General features: G+C 42.4%; 1 protein-coding gene across 2 annotated transcripts in view; it reads left to right on the top strand.

Annotated features, from left to right (window-relative positions):
- The first annotated feature begins 1,391 nt into the window (after positions 1 to 1,391).
- CC2D1B (coiled-coil and C2 domain containing 1B) overlaps positions 1,392 to 19,062 on the top strand; it is a 40,421-nt gene continuing 22,750 nt past the window's right edge. Inside the window, exons 1-8 of one of the 2 annotated variants that reach the window (XM_033152139.1) lie at positions 1,392 to 1,511; positions 5,338 to 5,439; positions 10,377 to 10,509; positions 13,416 to 13,516; positions 15,590 to 15,706; positions 16,857 to 16,988; positions 18,389 to 18,683; positions 18,888 to 19,012. In XM_033152139.1, the coding sequence (XP_033008030.1) occupies positions 5,374 to 5,439; positions 10,377 to 10,509; positions 13,416 to 13,516; positions 15,590 to 15,706; positions 16,857 to 16,988; positions 18,389 to 18,683; positions 18,888 to 19,012 (969 nt within the window). In that variant the 5' untranslated portion in view covers positions 1,392 to 1,511; positions 5,338 to 5,373. The other variant, XM_033152140.1, reaches the window with a different exon arrangement.

The following is a 19,062-nucleotide window of genomic DNA, read 5'->3' on the forward strand; positions in this document are numbered from 1 at the left end:
GGAGGCTTTTAATGTTTAGTAGATTATTGCATTTTAATGTTCTGTTGGAAGCCGCCCAGAGTGGCTGGGGAAACCCAGCCAGATGGGCGGGGTATAAATAATAAATTATTATTACTATTACTGATATTAAAAAAACAAATTTTGAAAAGCTCACTGGATTAAAACAGAAGTGGGGAACCTCTGGCCTGAAGGCTGAATGTGGTGCTCATTGGCCCTTGGCTGTGGTTTTGCCTGCCTTGAACTCTGGATAATGTATCATCCTTGTCTGGACAGAGAAATGTGTGAGTGTGTATAGAAACTAGCCTATTCAACAAAGGTAACATTTGCCAGTTTTTCTTCTGGCTTTGCCTACTGCTGCCATGTGGCCCCAGAAGGGAATACTGTATGGCCATTGGGGTGTGAAAAGTTCTCCACTCCTGGTGTAAACAGCCTGTGATTTTATGAACATTAAAAGTTATCACTACAGGATTTCGGAGCTGTAGAGGAAACTAGATGGCATTTTATACACCCTTTGGATGAGTTTTATAGGAGGTGAATATATGCAATGTTATCACAAATATATGCTCATAATTGTTGAAGTAGGTAGCTGGTTAGTATTTTCCTGTTGAGCAGAAATTGCTGACATCTTGATGTTTTAAAAAATTGGGCAGTACGATTCAATACTGTAAAAAACAATGGTTCTTCAAGTAACTGCTTAAAAACCATAAATAAGTGGTTCCACCACTGCATTTCAGTAGTAAGAGGGAACACTGGAAGCTGCCTTACATCCAGTCAGCAGACCAATTGGTCCATCTAGCTTAGTATTAATTACACTGATTCAGCTCTCCAGGGTTTCAGGCAGGGAATTTTTCCCAGCTCTACCTGGAGATGCTGGGAATTGAACCTGGAACTTTCAGCAATGGCCGTACTGATAGAACTGTTAATCTCCAAACTGATGTAGCTACGGGCACTGGAGGCAAATCAACTGGAAATCTGAAAATGCCTCCTAGGCTGCAATTGTACACAGCTTTACCTGGGCAAAAGTCCCATGAGTGGACACGTGTAGCATTTCACGGAAGCTGGTTACGGAGGAATAGAAACGCCTATGAATAAACTAGATTCTTACTTGAGGGACGGTTCAAGAGAACCATCCCTATTTGCTTTTTTCTGGTGGGAAAAGAAAACAAGTGCAAAAGCCAGCCAGTTATGTAGAGTGAAGGCAGAACCAGTCGTATAATATTTCAAAAACAAAAACAGGTGTATTTGGATTGCAGCGTGTTCTCCCGGCCGCTTACTTTGCGCGCGCCATCGGTATCCCTCCCCCCCCGCGCGCTCTCGCTCCCCTTTCGCCTCATAGCTCCACCCCTTTTAGCCTCTCCTTTTTTTATAAATAAATAAACCTCCGCGCCTGCGCGTTGCTGGGCCTCTTGGTGCAGCCCCTAGCAGAGTCGGAGTAGGCGGGGAAAGTTCTCTCCTCTCTGGGTCCGCGGCTTCCTGTCTGCTGCGCTGGAGCCCGTCGGCTGCGGCAGGAGGTGAGCTCGTACCTTCGGCCGCCGCCCGTCTCGGCCGGAGGGATAGTAGGGTAGCCTTGTCCCCACCGCGATAGGGCTGAGTAGGGAGGCAGCTGCCGTGGTTCCTCCTCCTCCTCCTCCTCCTCCTCGGTGGAAAAGGCTTGTTGCTACCTGAGCCCCAGAGCATAACCCAGCTCCTCCCTCTTCCTAGCCTTCTCCGGCGCGATTGAGCCCTTAGAAAACAGGTGTGTTGGTGTGTGTGTTGGTGTGTTGTGATAATTGGCGAGCTGAAGAGCCTAGTTTTCTGTTTGACCCAGTGCGCTGTCCATTCACACATGCAGGCACGTCATTCGACTCGTAAGTGAACGCCTGAGCAGCCTTTGTGGAAGAGTCCTGCATTTGATGTCAGCTGGGCGGGGGGGCATCTGTGGTGGTCGTTTCATACACGCAAGCCATTTGTGTAGTCGCTGGCTGACAAACGCGATTAAGGTGTCTTTTGGAGTTAATGATCCTGGAGCGGGGAAGGGGGCATGTCAAAACAGCTGAGCCCAATTGGTGCCCCAAAGGAATAGTAACTTTGCAGGAGGATATCGCTGGCCCTCGCCTTTACTTGAGCTGCAGAGTTTAATTTGAGCTAAGATTAGTCTTGGAACTGGTTTTGAATGCAAGAGCTCATGTGAGGCATGTGAAATTAGGAATAAAGGGCATGCCTCAGGAGTTTTGTAGGAGAATCTGCTCTATCTCAGAGTGTAAATATCAAGGCACACACTGAGTCGATGTTTGCACTGGGTCACATCACTGAGATTCCTTAACTGGAGATGTTGGGATAGGGAGCCCTGTTGGATCAGACCAAAGACCCATCTAGTCCAGCATCCTGTTCTTGCAGTGGCCAGCCAGATGTCCGCGGGAAGTTTGCAAGCAGGGTCTCAGTGTAACAGCACTCTCCCTGCTTGAGATTCCTAGCAACTGGTATTCAGAGATATACTGCTTCCAACAGTAGAGATAGAGCATAACCACTGTGGCTGGTAGCCAGTCATATCCATGAATTTGCCTAATTCTCTTTCAAAGCTGTCAAAGTTTGTGGCCATCACTACATCTTGTGGGACTGAATTCTATAGTTTTAACTTTGTTATGTGAAGAAGTGCTTATTTTGTTCTGTGCTTAATCTTCCAACTTCATTGGATGTCCCTAGGGTTCTAATATTATTTATTGGGGGACGGGGACGACACTTCCCTATCCACTTTCTCCACAACATTCATAAACTTAAGCACCTCTATCACATCCCAGTTTACTCTCCTTTTTTCTAAACTAGTATGTCCTAAATGTTGTAACCTTTCTTCCTGGGGAGCCTCTTGATAATTTTGGTTATCTTTTTCTGAATCTGTTCCAGCTCTACAATATCCATTTTTGAGATGAGGTGACTAGAACTGTACTTAGTATTCCAAGTGTGTGTCACCATAGATTTGTATAATGGCATACTTTTATTTTCCTTTCCTATTGATTCCTAACATGGAGTTCACATTTTTCACAGATATTGTACGCTGGGTTGAGCTACCCACAATGACCCCAGGCTCTCATTCCTGGTCAGTCACCACCAGTTCACACCCCGTTAACAAATATGTAAAATTAGGATTCTTTTGTCCCAATGTGCTTCACTTTACAATTGCTTACATTGATTTGTATTTGTCACTCTACTGCCTACATACTCAGTGTGGAAAAATCCTTTTGGAGCTCCTTGCAATCCTTTCTAATTTTAACAGCCTTGAACAATTTGATATCGGCAAACTTAGTTACCTCACTGTTCATACCTTCCTCTTGATCACTAATGAAGAAGTTAAAAAGCACAGAATCCAATACTGATCCTTGGGGGGCTCCACTTTCTAGGAGAACTGTTCATTTTCCTCCTTTAGTACACCTTTGACTCCTTTGTCATAATAATAATAATAATAATAATAATAATAATAATAATAATAATATATTTGTAACCTGCCCATCTGGCTGGGTTTCCCCAGCCACTCTGGGCGGCTTCCAACAAAGATTAAAAATACATGAAAATATATTAAAAATTCATGAAGTATTTACAAAGGTCAAGCTGTCTCCTTAGCTGCCTTGAGTCATGTCCGGGGGGAAAGGCAGGATAGAAATATAATTATAATAATAAATAAACCAGTCTCCTGCTATTAATGCATTTCAATGCTTTTTCTCATAGTTAGTCTTTGCTTTTTTAGCAATGTGCTCCTTCCATTCCTTTTTGCATGCATTGCTTTCCACTTGAAATTCTTTTTCCAAGGTGTGTGTAGTGGTTAAGAGCAGTAGACTCGTAATCTGGGGAACCGGGTTCGTGTCTCCACTCCTCCACATGCAGCTGCTGGTTGACCTTGGGCTAGTCACACTTCTCTGAAGTCTCTCAGCCCCACTCACCTCACAGAGTGTTTGTTGTGGGGGAGGAAGGGAAAGAAGAATGTTAGCTGCTTTGAGACTCCTTCGGGTAGTGAAAAGTGGGATATCAAATCCAAACTCTTCTTCTTCTTCTTTTTGTTCTTCTATTTTGGACAAGAGTTCCATTTTCTAAAGGAAGCCGCCTTGCTTTAATGGCTTCCTTGACTCTGCACACCTCAGCATCCTCTTGGCACCTTCCTTGATTCGAGGTATACATTCTGAATGAGCTTCTGTTTTGGTGGTTTTGAACAACCTAAAGCATTTTAAAGAGATTTGACCCTCTTCACTTTGCTTTTCAGCTTCTTTTTTTAACCAATCCCCTCATTGGGGAGGAAGTTTCTTATTTTGAAGTAAAATGTTACTGGTTTGAATTAGTGAATTATTGAACCTCAGTACTAAATGTATGCCCAAAAAGTGCTCTACTACTATTGAGCTATAACCCCACTTCTGTCCTTGCCACGCACCCCAAAATCTGGGAATACAGTGGTACCTCAGTTTAAGAACGATTCAGTTTACAAACTCCGCAAAACTGGAAGTAGTGTCCCGGTTTGCGAACTTTACCTCAGTCTAAGAACGGAATCCGAATAGTGGAAGGGCACCAGCGGCGGGAGGCCTCATTAGGGAAAGCGCGCCTCGGTTTAAGAACAGTTTCGGTTTAAGTTCATAAACCAAGGTACCACTGTAGTCTGTTGGCAGGACTTCCTGCTCAGTGGATATGGTTTATAGACAATGTTGAGATTAAGTATGCCCTTCATTATTTTATTTTATTAACTGTTGGGTGGCCATAATCTAGGTGGTAGCAGTGACTTGTTTCCATCTATTTTGGGGTAGGGAAGCCTAGGCTATAAAGATCTTCTAGAAACCAAAGTGACATGCTTTTCCACTCATATATTGGATATAGGAAAGTGGTATGTGGGAGAGAATGATAAACTGCCTGCTGGAATAATAGCTAGCAGATGATGGCAACAAGCTGGTATCATTTTTTTTAAATTAAAGATTTATTTTCATACATTTTGTAAAATATAATGGGATCAACATGTAGAAATCCACAGTGGCAAGTTACCTGAATACAGTGGTGCCCCGCTAGACGAAAATAATTCGTTCTGCGAATATTTTCGTCTAGCGGTTTTTTTGTCTAGCGAAGCAGCAATGCAAACCGCGGTTTTCGCTAGACGAAAAAAAAATTCGTCTTGCGAGGCAGCTCCATAGACAAATTCGTCTTGCGGGGCAGCCTTCTGCTAGACGAATGCCTTCGTCTAGCGAGTTTTTCGTCTAGCGAGGCATTCGTCTAGCGGGGCACCACTGTATCAAGCTTGTATCTTTTTGACCTTGTTTCCAGTCAAGGTAGTTTCCATGTTCTAATTGAGAATGCTGTTCTTGTCTGTTGTTTGGGTATTATTGTCTGTAGGTAACTTTTGTGGACTCAGCAAAACCATAAGCCAAGATGCTTGGCAGAAGACCCAAGAAAAGCCCCCAGGTGAAAGGACAGGCAGCTGCTGCTGCAAAACAGGTATATATATACACATGTCTTCTTCCAATTCTGTATGCACTTGTTAGAACAGTTTAAACTTTAAGTCCATTTGCTTAGCACAAGTTGTTGTGTTACTACGATTCAAAGATTCTTTGGAGTGTGTTGTACTTTGGTATCTGTAAGAATGGAGAAGCAGTGCCTTTGATTACCCATATTTGAGTTGCATCAGGAATTCACTTGCAGATTTTGCTCCATAAAGACTTGAATTATACAAGTATCTCATCTGTCCTGTACTTTGCAATGGTAGGCTTCCTTAGAATTAAACCAGGTCTGACAGATGTCCAGCCAATACTTCTTACGAAAAACTGTACCTCTGCTAGGTGCTTTATCCTTGAAGTCTGTGCCTTGTGACCTGATGAGTCATTGTCTGATTAGCCTTTTAAGTTCCCATCAGAATTTCCTGCCAGCTCTTGGATGCTGGGGAAACATTAAGATGCAGGGTAGTTTAAGGAGCAAGCAGCAGCCCTTTGAGAGAAGCAAACAGAAAGTTGGAATGTTTGACACCTACTGAACAAACTTGGTTTCCTTCTCTGTTGTCATAAGTCTTCCTGGTAGTGCCGGGCGATTGCTCCGCAATCTAAAGAAGTGTTGCTGTTGCGTGTTACAGGTAATAGAGCTGGGCGATAGCAGCAGCAACTGCACTCCCCTCAGCTAAGCGGTTTCACGGAGCCCCCACCCCACCGCCAGCTCACGGGAGCCAGGCTGGGGGCTCCTTAAACTGCTCGGCTGAGGTAAGGGCAGCTGCACACTCCTCAGTCAAGCAGTTTAAAGATGCAGAAGGAGGAACAAGCTGTATCGGTGCCTCACAGAGTGCAGTGGCAGTTTCACTCAGTGATATGTCACTGGTGAAATCGCCACCGTTCTTGAGTCCCTCTGCTAGCAGCACCGCTGGAGGAAGGAACTCTAGCGGATGCTGCTAGCAGAGGGACTCAGGACCGGTGGTAGTTTCACCATTGATATATCACTGAGTGGAGCTGACATCACGGTTTGCTCCTGGGCGATATATCACTCAGGCCAAACAGGTAACTTAGGTACGAGTGTTCATATAATAAATGAAGAGGGCAAAAGTAGTTAGTACTTAAAAGCAAATACATATGGAATCAGAGCTGAGAGGTGCCACAATGCTGCCCAGGGCAACCTCCTCTATGAAACAGGACCTGCCAGTTTCCCACAGATTGGCTTATGCACCCAGGACACTATGCACCATGATCAAAGAACACGTATGGTTTAGAAAAGTGCTAGCTGAACAAACTCATCCATGCAAGTAGGAGACATTGCATGCTGCAGAAGGAAAGCAGAACCTTCCAAACTTGCTAGCCAGCCTAGCCTTGTGGAAGAGAGAACAGGTCTTGTTTATCTAGAATGTGATCCTTATGAAAGGGAGTCCGCATGCGAAAAGGAAAAGTGTCACATTTCCAAGCCAGTTGCAAGATCTGAACCCTTTACGAGTCAAAGGGTTTCAAAACACTGATTAGAAAAGAAGAAGGAAGCAGTGCTGCAGGGTAGAAGTGCCAAAAGCAAACCATCAAACCAACGATTTAGAGCTGTGCACTGTCATGACTGGAAATTGCATTGGGAGCTTATATGAATAGAGCAAGCTACCTGCTTCAGGCTTTATTTTTATTGTTAAATTTTTATATCCCACATTTCCTCCAAGGAGATCAAGGTGGCATACATGCTTCTCTTCCTTCCCATGTTATCTGCACAACAACCCTGTGAGGTAGGTTATGCTGAGATACTGCAACTGGCCCACACTCACCCATTGAGCTTCATGGCTGAGCAGGGAATTGAACTCTGGTATCCCAGGTCCTAGTCCAGTGCTTTAACCACTACACCATACTGGCCCTACAGACTTATCTACTTCAATGCACTCACAGCAGTGAAGCCAGGAAGTGAGGATGTAATGATTTGGACAAGGACAGTGAGTGTGTTCCTCTTCTCCCTCCTTATGTGATGTGGGTCAGCACCCAAATCGGGATATACCCTTCTGTGTTTTCCAGAGTAAATCAGAGCAAGCCTTCAGAGAATCTGTTTGCAAGATGGCTTGGTACTAGATGATTTTTAAAAGAATAATAATCTTGAATGCAACTTCCTCCTTATGTTGACAGGTAGGAAACGGGCAACAACAAACTTTTTGTTTTGTTGTTAACCACTGTGGTATGTGTTTTTGTTAGCTTTCACAAGCTAGATGGGAGCCCTATTGACACAGCAGCATCATATCAAGGAAACGGATCTTGTTTTTTGTTTTCGTGGGTTCTATCGTAGAATAAAGGAAAGCACACACTCATTTCACTCGTGGAACTTGCCAGATCGGCAGGGCCTTACTGTTTGAGAGTGAATCCAGCATTCCCCATGCCTGGCTATTGCAAGCAACGATAGATAGTGGTGGGCAAACTGTCTTTCACAGGAGCTTGTCTTGTGTTACTGATCTTCCCATCGTGGAACACTTGATGAACTTCAGAGCAAACCCAGGGATCTGAAAGCCACTGATCTAGGATTATTAACAGGCACTGTTACAGGGGCCACATAACAAATACTGTAGATATTTTAGTGCGTCAGCACCTACACTTTGGAACATATTGCCTGTTGACACCATGCAAGTGCCTTCCCTGTATTCTTTTCACCTCCTGCTTTAAACATTTTTGTTCAGAGACGCCTGCCCGCACATGTAGAAGTTATATGTGTTTTATCAGTTTTTAGCTGCTGTGGATTTTAACCCATCAGCTTTCAGATTTCAAAACATACATTTTTGTGTGTGAGAATTTAAATGTTTTATTTTATGTTTTTGTAAACTGCTTAGAGCTTTTCTTGCAATCAAGTGGTATATTCATTTTGTCCAGTAAACAAACAAACAAACAAACAAACGTTGGGTCTCAGATATCCGGGGGGCAGGGGGTGTCCAAAAGAGTTACTACATTTGCTGTTGCTCCATACAGGCAACTCAAAACTTACAATTGTGTTCATTTCTTTGGGTTGCTTTGGCATCCGAGCGGTGGATCAAAAGCAGCTATTCATCATAAATATTATTTCTCTCTATTTCCCTTGCGTTATGACTGAAAGGTTGAAGAGATAATGGGAGGAATTCAGTGTCATGATTTTCCAATTGTTCCATCAGCTCAAGCATTTGGCTCGCTTCCTCACCCTGTGTGCCATTCCATAGGTTCTCCAACCCCACCCCACCCCAGCCAATTTGGGGACCGGAGAGGGGAGACTTATTGCACAAGCTTCTGCTGATGGGACTCATTAGTTGGATCCCATCCATTTATTTTTTGTAGTGCTTTTAGACTACTAGATTTGTGTCAGGCAGAGGATTATAAAATCAAGTATGTTTTTATGTTTTAGAACAAAACTGGGCATGTAGAAATTTATCTGTGACAACTTGTATGTTGTTTAGATTTCTATAAAAGACTTTTAAGTTCCCTGGATACAATAGATGATGGATAGTACCTTGTGAACTTGCAGAAGTTTCAATTTGCCAGTTTTCTGATGTTAGAATGAAAGTACGCTCAGGTAAGCCTGGTAACTTACACATCAATGGCACACCTAAGCCATCTTCAGGCATTGCATCCCACAAGTTACCAAGTGAGAGGGGGCAGCATGGATGGGTGCTCTATCTCTCTCCCCGATTTTGGGTCTTTCCATTTCATGGAAGGTGACAGTCTGCAGTGGGGAGCCTCCTTTTGTGTCGGTGTTTCCAAAATAGGTGGCACTTAATGGATCTGAGAGGCTCCCCACCTTAGATAGTCACAGCCTACAAGTTGGAAGGTGACAAAAACAGGGTTGGCGGGGGAGGGGAGCTAGTGCACCCCTACAAGTAGTCAGTTCCCTGGAATGTGATGCCTTGAAGGGGTCTTAAGATACATGAAGTTCAGTGGAATCTGAGAGCTGATGCAGAATTCTGAGACTCCCAACATGTTTTGATTTTTAAACTATATTTCTAGACGTTTCTGTTATAGAGAGATCTCTATTTCAAATTAAGGTAAAGTGTGTAATAGACACCAGTGTCTTCTCCCATCTCCCACGACCAAAAAAATGCAATTTCCTATCACGTATGACTTTCCTTATTGGTACACTGTTCTTTTCCGAACAGACTCATACTTAACAATGACCAAAAATCCAATTCTACAAAAAAAAGCACTCCAACTGAGATCCAGTTCTAATCAGAGTGTTGGACGAGATTCAAACTACCCCTCAGCCATGAAGCTTTCTGGGCCAATCACTGTATCTCAGCCTAACCTGATTCCCAGGGTTTTTGTGAGGATAAATGTTGAAAGTTAAATTATGTACACCATAAGCTCCTCAGAGCAGAATTACAGCATAATAAATGTAATGGATAAAGAATACAAAGGTTTACATCTATTTATTTTCAAAGCTTATTAAAATCTGTGTATAATCTTAATTGTTTGTTTACATCTATGTTTTGGCTATAATATCAATCCTATGTTTTAACTCTTAACTCCAGTAATGTCAGTAATGTACTGTAATTCAGTTGTTCCAATTGCTTATATTCTGTCTGAAATTTGGCTGGTTGTAAAGAACACAACAATGTTTAAAATGCATATATATTTTTGAGTTGGGGAACTCGAAAATATATATGCATAATACTGTAAACGTAATCTTGGCACATAACTTGAGCTTTTTCTTCAAACTTGAATTTGGTAGCTTCAGTTTGTCAACATGACAACATCATTGTAGAGCTCATGTGATCTGGAAATCTTTAACAAATCTCTGGGCAGGTGATCTTCATTTTTATAATCTAGGGCTGAGGCCAGGGCAAAGAAGGTAACAAAGCCTTGGTTCAGAGCAAACAACACCTGTGCTGGTACTTCTGATGAATGACCATTGTAAGTAACATGGAGATTATATGGCCGTTGTCTTAAGCCTCCTCACTGAGCTGGTTTCTCTTTTGGCATCAGTTGGGACTTTTCGTAGAGTTCAATCCTGAAGAGATGATGCTAGATCTGGAGGATGACGGGGACCTAGAAGCAGAACTAGCTGCTATCACTGGAGAGAATTTGCCTGCTGGGAAAACAAAACCTAAAGGAAAAAGTAAGCATGTGCACTGGAAACTTTGAATTGTTTAAGGTAATTTGTACTTTTTGCCTTTGCGATGCAACTGATAATTAAGAGCCCATACACATGATGGATTTTTTTTTTGCAGTACTGTACAATCCTGTACATCAGGGATGGGGAACCTTTTGCAGCCTGCGAGCTACATTCCCTCATAGGCAGTCTTCTAGGGTGGTGGGTGGGACCAGAGGCAAAAATGAATGGAGCAACAGGTGTAACTCTGAACTTTATAGACATGCAACCATGCAAAAGACAGAGGTTTCTACCTGCCTTGCCCCTAATCCCCCCCTTCCAGGTAAGCAAGAGGTGTTATCACAGTTCAAGGATGCATTCCAGCCAATCAAAAGCCCTTGAGGAGGGTCAGTAAAGGGTGTGGCCTGGGGAGAGTCCTGAGGGCTGTATTTGACCCCGGGCCTTAATTTTCCCAACTTTGGTATACTGCTACATGTCTGCTGAAAAGTAAAGCCCTTTGAGTTCTTCATTCCGGGGAGAGGATTGCAGCCTAATTTTGTAACTGGATCTGTAGGGAGCAAATCAGAATGAGAAAATAAAGCTCCTCTTGTTCAGACATGGTGGAAATTAGTAACCTGAAGAATTATGATGCATATGTTGTTATATGTTATTGTGACAGTACAATCAGATGTTCTTATTTACTTACTTACTTACTTACTTACTTTTGCCGGGTTTCTAGTAATACAAGTTCTTTGTATGACATGTAACAGCTAAGTGTAAAACAGAAGTGAAGCTTAAGCATAGAATAATATAAACAAACATAGAACAGTACAAACAAATTCAATTTTTAAAAAAACCTCAGAGAAGCTAAATAATGCACAACAAAGGTAAACTAGCCTCATCATGTAAAAAAGGCTAAGAAGGGAGTAAGACTAACCAGTCACTATTAAAACAGAGACCACTCATTTGTAAAACAATAATTCAAGTTATATATATATGCAGGAGAGCATATGCATACATATATACATATACATATATGTGTGTGTATATGTGTGTGTGTGTGTGTGTGTGTGTGTGTGTATATATATATATATATATATATATATATATATATATATATATATATATGAATGAGAATGGTGTTGGACTTGTATATCTCCTTGCTTGCCTTCCTTGTTGTTTTAATTTTATACTTCTGTAGTGATGCAGAATGAGACAGGCTGAAATTGGTGTGGAAGCTATAGTAACAAACAGTGAAGTGAGCAATTGGAGTCAAATAGAGCAGTTGAAAAAGAAAATTGGGCAGATGGCTGAGCATGATGAAGGAGATGATGATACAAAAGTGGGAGGGGATGAGCTATATATACAACCTTTAAGACTCATGACTGAGAGTTTAAAAGATAACAGAAGAGGAGTGGACTGACACTGAAATGATTTAATAGTGATCATTCAGCAGAGTCATTGGGCTAGAAAATAGATTGTTGAGGACCAGGTTTTATATCCCTGCTCAGCCAAAGTTAGTTTCTTGCTATCCTGCATTCCCCATTTGTAGAAGGACCATAAAGTCACTGTGTCCCAGGCTTCTGGTGGAGACAAAAAAGACCTGACCTGTAGTGCACTTTTCACATCAAAAATGCTTCATAAATGATAATCGCTTTAAACAAAAAACAACCTATGTATAATCACTCTGCCACCCCATCCTGCAGGTGGTATAATGAGGGCAGAAGATGGATTTGAGAAAGACAGACAAATTCCTTAGGCAAGGTACCACAAGGGTAGCATGGATGTAGTCCTCCACAAGTTGCATTTTGACATTGTTACATGCAATACAGAGATCCTATGCTACTTGGAAGATTAGGTCTAAGTCAAAATAGCATTGTGTGGCCATGTATCTTTGTACTTCTGGATGAAAACTTTGAAAGATCACTGTGTTACACAATAGGCTGTTTCATACAGAACACTAACCCATGGTTTAGCACAACCTAGAATATGTCCATTGCACACTCTGCTTTGCTTCTCTCACAGCATTTGGTTTCTCTTTCACCCTGTCCTAATGTTATGCACAAACCAGAAATCAGGGGTTTTAGTGCTACATAAGCGAGCCTCGTGTCAGGCATGTACACTCCCCTCTCCTCCTTCCTCCTCTCCTCTCCTCCCATCCTATAGCAAGATTTATGCCAAGTTTACTTTCATTTTCAAAGACTCTTGGTTTTGGGGTGAGGTCCAGGCCTGGTTTGCTGAAGATGTGTTTTTGTTGGCCAGGTTTATTTCCTAAATTGACTGTTGAAACTTCATTTCCTATAATAGCTTAGGATTCGTACAGAACAGCGGTCGCCAACCTTTTTGGACCAGTGGGCACCTTTTGAATTTGGGTGCCAGTCACAACTTGCCTGCCACGGTACATAGTTTAACAGAAAATTTAAGAGAGCACAGCCATTCTTTCTCACCACATCATACAATATTGATTATGTACTCACATTCAAACATTCTGTTGTGTAATAACAACAGTTAACATTCCTCGAATGACCATGTTACTCTCTCTCTCTCACACACACACACAAACACAAACACACACACACACACACCCCTTCAGAAAAGCCATGGGAGAAGGAAGTATCTGCAGTGGGGGGGGAAGCAATTTCTCTCCTTGCACCCTGAAACAAAATCATCAACAACAAAAACATGAAGTCCAAAAACTTGATACCCACAGTAACCAGTTTCATGATCCCTACAAAAAGAAGGAAAGCAACGTGATAGAAAGTTTAGTTATAACTACTTAATGTCTTTTAATTTTTTACTGGCTAAAACCAACAAAGTGGCCAAGATGAAGAAAAGTCTTTTAAAAACCTGCCACAATGTTAGGGTCCCTGTAATTGTTTGTCTGAACCTTAGGGTTCCTCCCTTAGGATCTCCTTTTTAATTGTGTTCTCCAGCTCCCCTGCCTATGGATCATATTGAAAAGATGGCCGCTGAGTGCATGAAGGACTTGGATGAAGATGATGATGAAGGTCTGGAAGAAGATACCGAACTTTTGGTATATATGGGATTCCATTGCAAGGCTGTTTTTCTTGGTGTAAAGGAAGAGGCACCGTCCCCTTATAGGAAAGACTGCATGTGATAACACTCCAAATTCTTGTGGGTCTGGAACACTGAAAGGAGGTGCAAGCAGTTCTTCCTAGTAATTGTCTGTAACCATTAGAGCTCAGAACTTTCCAGAGAGCAACGGCAGGTGTGTGGGTTTCACCTTTCCTGCTTGGTACTGGCTCTGTTTCCTCAGGCTGGAGCAGAAGTGGTGTCTGTTTGTAGCTGCCAGAGGGGAAAGAAGAAACTTGTCTGGAAAAGAAACTGTGACATTCCTGAGGTTTGAACTGGGCTGCAGGTGAATTAAATTTAGAAGTTGTTCCATAATGTTTGAAGAGATAGTAGCATCTGGCAGTACTACTGATGAACTTCATGTGCACCAAGACCCACTCACAAGGATGTTTCTTGAGGATCCTGGGGAAATAAGGCTGAAAACTTACTACCGTATTGGCCTGAATATAAGCTGTACCCGAATATAAACCGCACCTTTAAAATACATGCGGGGAAAAGGGAAAAAAAAGATAATACTCGAATATAAGCTGCTTCCTTAATATTATGCAGGCACTCACACCCGTTCCGTTTTACCATATGTCTGTTTCAGCAGCAATATTGTAAAAGCCAATTTTTGTAAGGTCGCAAAGATAAGCCACACTTTAACTTTTCACAGTCAGAATTTGGGGGGGGGGAGTGTGGCTTCTATTCAGGCCAATATGGTATTTCTCTTGGGAGTTGTTTTTAGAACTGCTTTGCACCCCCTAAAGTGATTGTGACCTACCACACATGATCCTTATATTAAAATCATTTCCATATTCTTTAACACAAGGCTGGGAGAGGCGGGAGGAAATCTTAATCAAATGAATATAATGTCGTAATCACTGGAACATTATTAAGGCCTCTTGAAAAGTAATGTTTTCTCTCAACAACTGCAGTTTTTGGAGTTTCCAGATTTGGAATTCAGGCATATCAAGAAAGCTGGTATATAAGAACTTTTACTACAGTCTTGTGTACAAAACCACTTTGATGTTTTGTTTTGTTTTGTTTTTACAGTCAAGTAGTATATAAATGGGACCCAGGTGGCGCTGTGGGTTAAACCACAGAGCCTAGGGCTTGCTGATTGGAAGGTCGGCAGTTCGAATCCCTGCCATGGGGTGAGCTCCCGTTGCTCGGTCCCTGCTCCTGACCACCTAGCAGTTTGAAAGCACGTCAAAGTGCAAGTAGATAAATAGGTACCACTCTAGCGGGAAGGTAAACGGCGTTTCCATGCGCTGCTCTGGTTCACCAGAAGCGGCTTTGTCATGCTGGCCACATGACCTGGAAGCTGTCTGCGGACAAATGCTGGCTCCCTTGGCCTATAGAGCGAGAAGAGCGCCGCAACCCCAGAGTCGGACACGACTGGACCTGATGGTCAGGGGTCCCTTTACCTTTACCTAGTATATAAATAACATTATGAAATAAAAAATACCATTGTGCTTGGTTAAGTCCCATAGGACTTCACTGGGACATAATTGTATGCAAGATTGTGGCCTTTGTTTGCTTTACAGGCTGTAGAGTTCTTCATAGATGTGTGTTCTTCAGAACCGTGCAAGTTCCTGGTTGCCTAAGGGGCCCTTAAAAGGCATACAGGAAGTTTACAATCACAGCACAATTCTACCCATCCGTAAACCACACACACATTCAAGGTTTATCTGGAATTATTTTGCTGCCAATTCAAATTAGCTAAAATGTGGAGCATCGCTTGAACAGCATGTAGGTTTTACATGAAGCTGTTAATCTCTGATAGAAAGCTGCCACAGATGAACATAAATAAGGCAGCCTTGTTCACACACAACAGTGAATTTTTGTAAAGAAAAAAGTGCAGTTGGTTTGGCATTAAGAAGAATGCTCTTTGATTCTAAATAAGAGATTTCCGGGCCCCACCTTTGAATGATAGCAGTGGAAAGTACCCCGTGGTTCATATTAATGCAGTGCTCAAAATAGAAGTACTGTAGCTCTTCTTTAGCAACAATTGCACTGTTTCATGTTCTAGGCAGAGTTGCAGGAAGTCCTGGGAGAGGAAGACGGAGGAGGAAGCGGTGAATGTGAGACGGAAACAATAGAAGAGTCTTCTGTAGCCACAGAGGAGCCCAACAATGTACCAACACAGGTAAATGAAAGCTTTTGCTTTAAGCCTGGAAAACTGGGTTTTAAGGAATGTAAAGGTCAAGTCCTTCAGTGTATGAATTGCACTGCATTTTGTTTTGTTTTGGGTTTTTTGTTTTTTTTTAACTGCCCTCTGTACTGGGAATATAGCAAAGTGTTTAGCTTTCGTTTAAAATGAACTTGGAAGTTGGTTAGCTCCTTGAAAGTGAGAATGTGATGCAGGCAACTGAGCAGAGACAATGGCTGTGACCTGGGCTCCTGGAGACAGTTGATTTTAACAGTGTAGTCAATCAGGCTGTAGACAAGGGATGGAGAACCTGTGACCCTCCAGAGGTTGCTGAACCCCCACCTTCCATCACTCCCAACTGGAATGGTCTGTGGTCAGGTATGATGGAAACTTTAAGCTCAACAACATCTGGAGGGCCACCAGTTCCCCACTTCTCCTACATAGACGGTATAGGATTGGACAAAACCACCTCAGGACATTCTCCTTGGCTGGAGTTGTGTTTAGGGCTTGTGTTTGGTTGCCTCTTCCCTTTGAACACATTCTGTGAGTTCTCTGTTCCGTTCTTGTTAAGAGTTAGGTTTGGTGAGCAATGCTGCCAATATTTACTTACATTGGCAGCTTCTTGGCAGAGTGTTTTTGTAAAGTGAATAAGTGCTAGTGGCATTTCTAGTCTCTTGAATTTGTAGCATTGTCTGATGATTTTTCCATCCCCCTGTGGAAGGAGAGAACTTTGTAAGCAAACATGTTGAAGAAAACCGTTAGAGAGCTCACAGCAGAATAGAGAAAACATTTTCAATACTTCAAAATAACTTTGCAGTCAGTCTCTGTCTGAAATGACGAAGACCTTCCGAGTAAATATGCCCAGTGGCTGTGAATGTTTCCTGAGGTGTTCCACCCACCCACCTCTCTGCTGCTGCTTTGGCAGAAAGCTGAGAGGTGACTTGTGGAATTTTTGCAGAAGAACAGACACTCATCTGTTCAAGGGAGGTGGTTCGGCCTCTTATGCCTTGAGTCCTGAGTGTGCATGTTCCAGAGAATGTGGTTCCCCCCCCCCGCCCCTGATACTTGAATGTCTGATTTAGAGTGCAATTCTGGTGAGCAGAATACTTGTCATCTTTTTGGTCTCATTTCCTTTATCTTCTTTGAGATGGCGCCTGCTGCTTCCAGTGGACTGCAACAAACAATAGAAGAAAGGATAGTTAACTATAAGGCAGCTATACTCAATGCAAAGGAAGCCGGCGAGAGTTCCAAAGTGCGACGGTATGAACGGGGCCTGAAGGTATGTTGGGACCACAGATTCTCATCCTTTGAGCAGAGAAGGAAAAATGCTGTTCAAAACAGGCTATGAGTATCAGCCATTAATTCAGTGCAAAGATGTATGCAGGAAAGAACAGAGGCATAGAATTCATTTTTTCACTTTTGTAGATTAAATGAGTGCTAGTCATGTTCTGTCTAAAATCTTTGTGTAGACAGAATTGTCTAGATTAAATTAAACATTCATTAATGCTTCTTTAGTATGAAATCATGATGTTAATCTGGATGAGGTTCTCTCTTTCTTTCTTTTTACTACTTTAGTAGGTGGGAGTTTAATTGAGGTTATTTTATCTTCTCCAGACTTGTTGCTGTTGCTGTTGTAATTGTAATCATTACAGTGTCATACACTAGCACTCATTCCCAAGCAGCAGTTCATTCAAATGGAAACTTTTCTTACAGACTCTAGATATTAGAGATAGCTATCATATAACATACAAAATAGAACTGATTTTAAAAGCTATTTGCTCCAGCAGGCAGGGTATTTATGTTTATGGAAAATTAGGTGTAATCTTGTATTCAATAAATACCTGGGGGCAGGGAATAAAAGCTAAACATTGGTCTTGCAGGCTTACTTATTGGTAGAGTTGAAGATTCAACAGGATCTGTGAGGATTCTCAGCTAGAGGTCACTAATTGAAATGGGTAGCATTCCTACATTAGGGATGTTTTGTTGCAGTTGGGGTTTTCTAGTCACTTGGTTGGATGGACATTATTTTGTGTGTTGAATTTCTGTGCCTGTGCTTCAGAAGAAAGCAGAAAAGTTCATTTATTTATCATTAAGACTTGAAATTCAGCAAAATGGGTACAATTTCTCTTCCTGTTTTGATGATTGGGAATTGTCAGAAAGCTACTGCATTTTCCCATATAGTTTAGAGTCGCGTTGTTGAGTGTCTGCACAGTCCAGTGGAAGAGGAATCGCAAAGCTTTATAGCACTACAGCTCCCATCATCCATGACACTAGCCATGCTGGTTGGAACTGATGGAAGTTGTAACCCAGAATATCTAAATTGCACCAAGTTTGAGAAGGCTGGCCTAGACAGAGTTTTAGCATTGTGTGTGTGTGTGTGTGTGTGTGTGTGTGTGTGTTTGGAGTGTTTCACTGATCTCAGAGCATTGCAAAATGCTGCAGTTCCCAAAAAGGTTGTAGAGTGTGAGATTCCAGGCACCTTAGAGGTCCCAGGTATAGCCTGAAGGTACATGAGGCCATCATCTTGCCGAAGCTAAACTGATCTGGATGTGTTGAGCACCTGGATGGGAGACTACATGGGTCAACAAATGAAAGACACAGCTTGATTGGAATGATCATATAGGGGATAAGTATTTAATCAATGCTGGATAATTGAAATTGCTACTCAATCACTACTAGGCATTGGAAACCATGCTGACTGCAGTGAAGAAAGGGAAAAAAGTGAATGAGGAAGAAATGCCACCACCTGTAGCATCCGGGAAGAGCTCTGTCACAGCTCCACAAGCCGTGCCTTTGAATGACTCAGGCAGCCAAGATGAAATAACTGCTCCTGAAGGGGAGGAAAAGGAAGGCTCTACTACAGACCATGAATTAAAGAACCCCAGCGATCCAGAGCTATCTGTGAGCACACCTGATCTCCAGAGCCAGGATGCAGATTCAGGTGTTCTGGGAACAAGTACCACTTCTGAAAACAGTAAGTAGTTTGAGTGTGGCCCTTTCCCCTGCAGCATCTCTATTCTGCATATGTACAAAAAAGTGCCACTTTTCTGCTTGTTTCTTCCATAGGGGGGGCGGTTGGTGGGCCCAGGTACCTAAGGACCTGTGGTCCTCGTGGTGTTTATAGTAGATGTTTTATTGGCTATATAGTAGATTTTTTATGTTTTGCCGTCTTGTTCAGATTCCCCAGACCTTGGCACACGAGCACTGCTTGTGACAAGAGAGAAGGAGTACAAACTAGCAGCGCTCAAAGCTAAACAGAAGGGCGATCTTGAGAAGGCAAAAGAATACATGAGGACTGGGAAGGTGAGGCTTCATTATTTTCAAGCTAAAGCAGGTTTCTGCAGACCATAATT

Source organism: Lacerta agilis, chromosome 6, assembly GCF_009819535.1.
Source record: "Lacerta agilis isolate rLacAgi1 chromosome 6, rLacAgi1.pri, whole genome shotgun sequence".
Lineage (NCBI taxonomy): Eukaryota > Metazoa > Chordata > Lepidosauria > Squamata > Lacertidae > Lacerta > Lacerta agilis.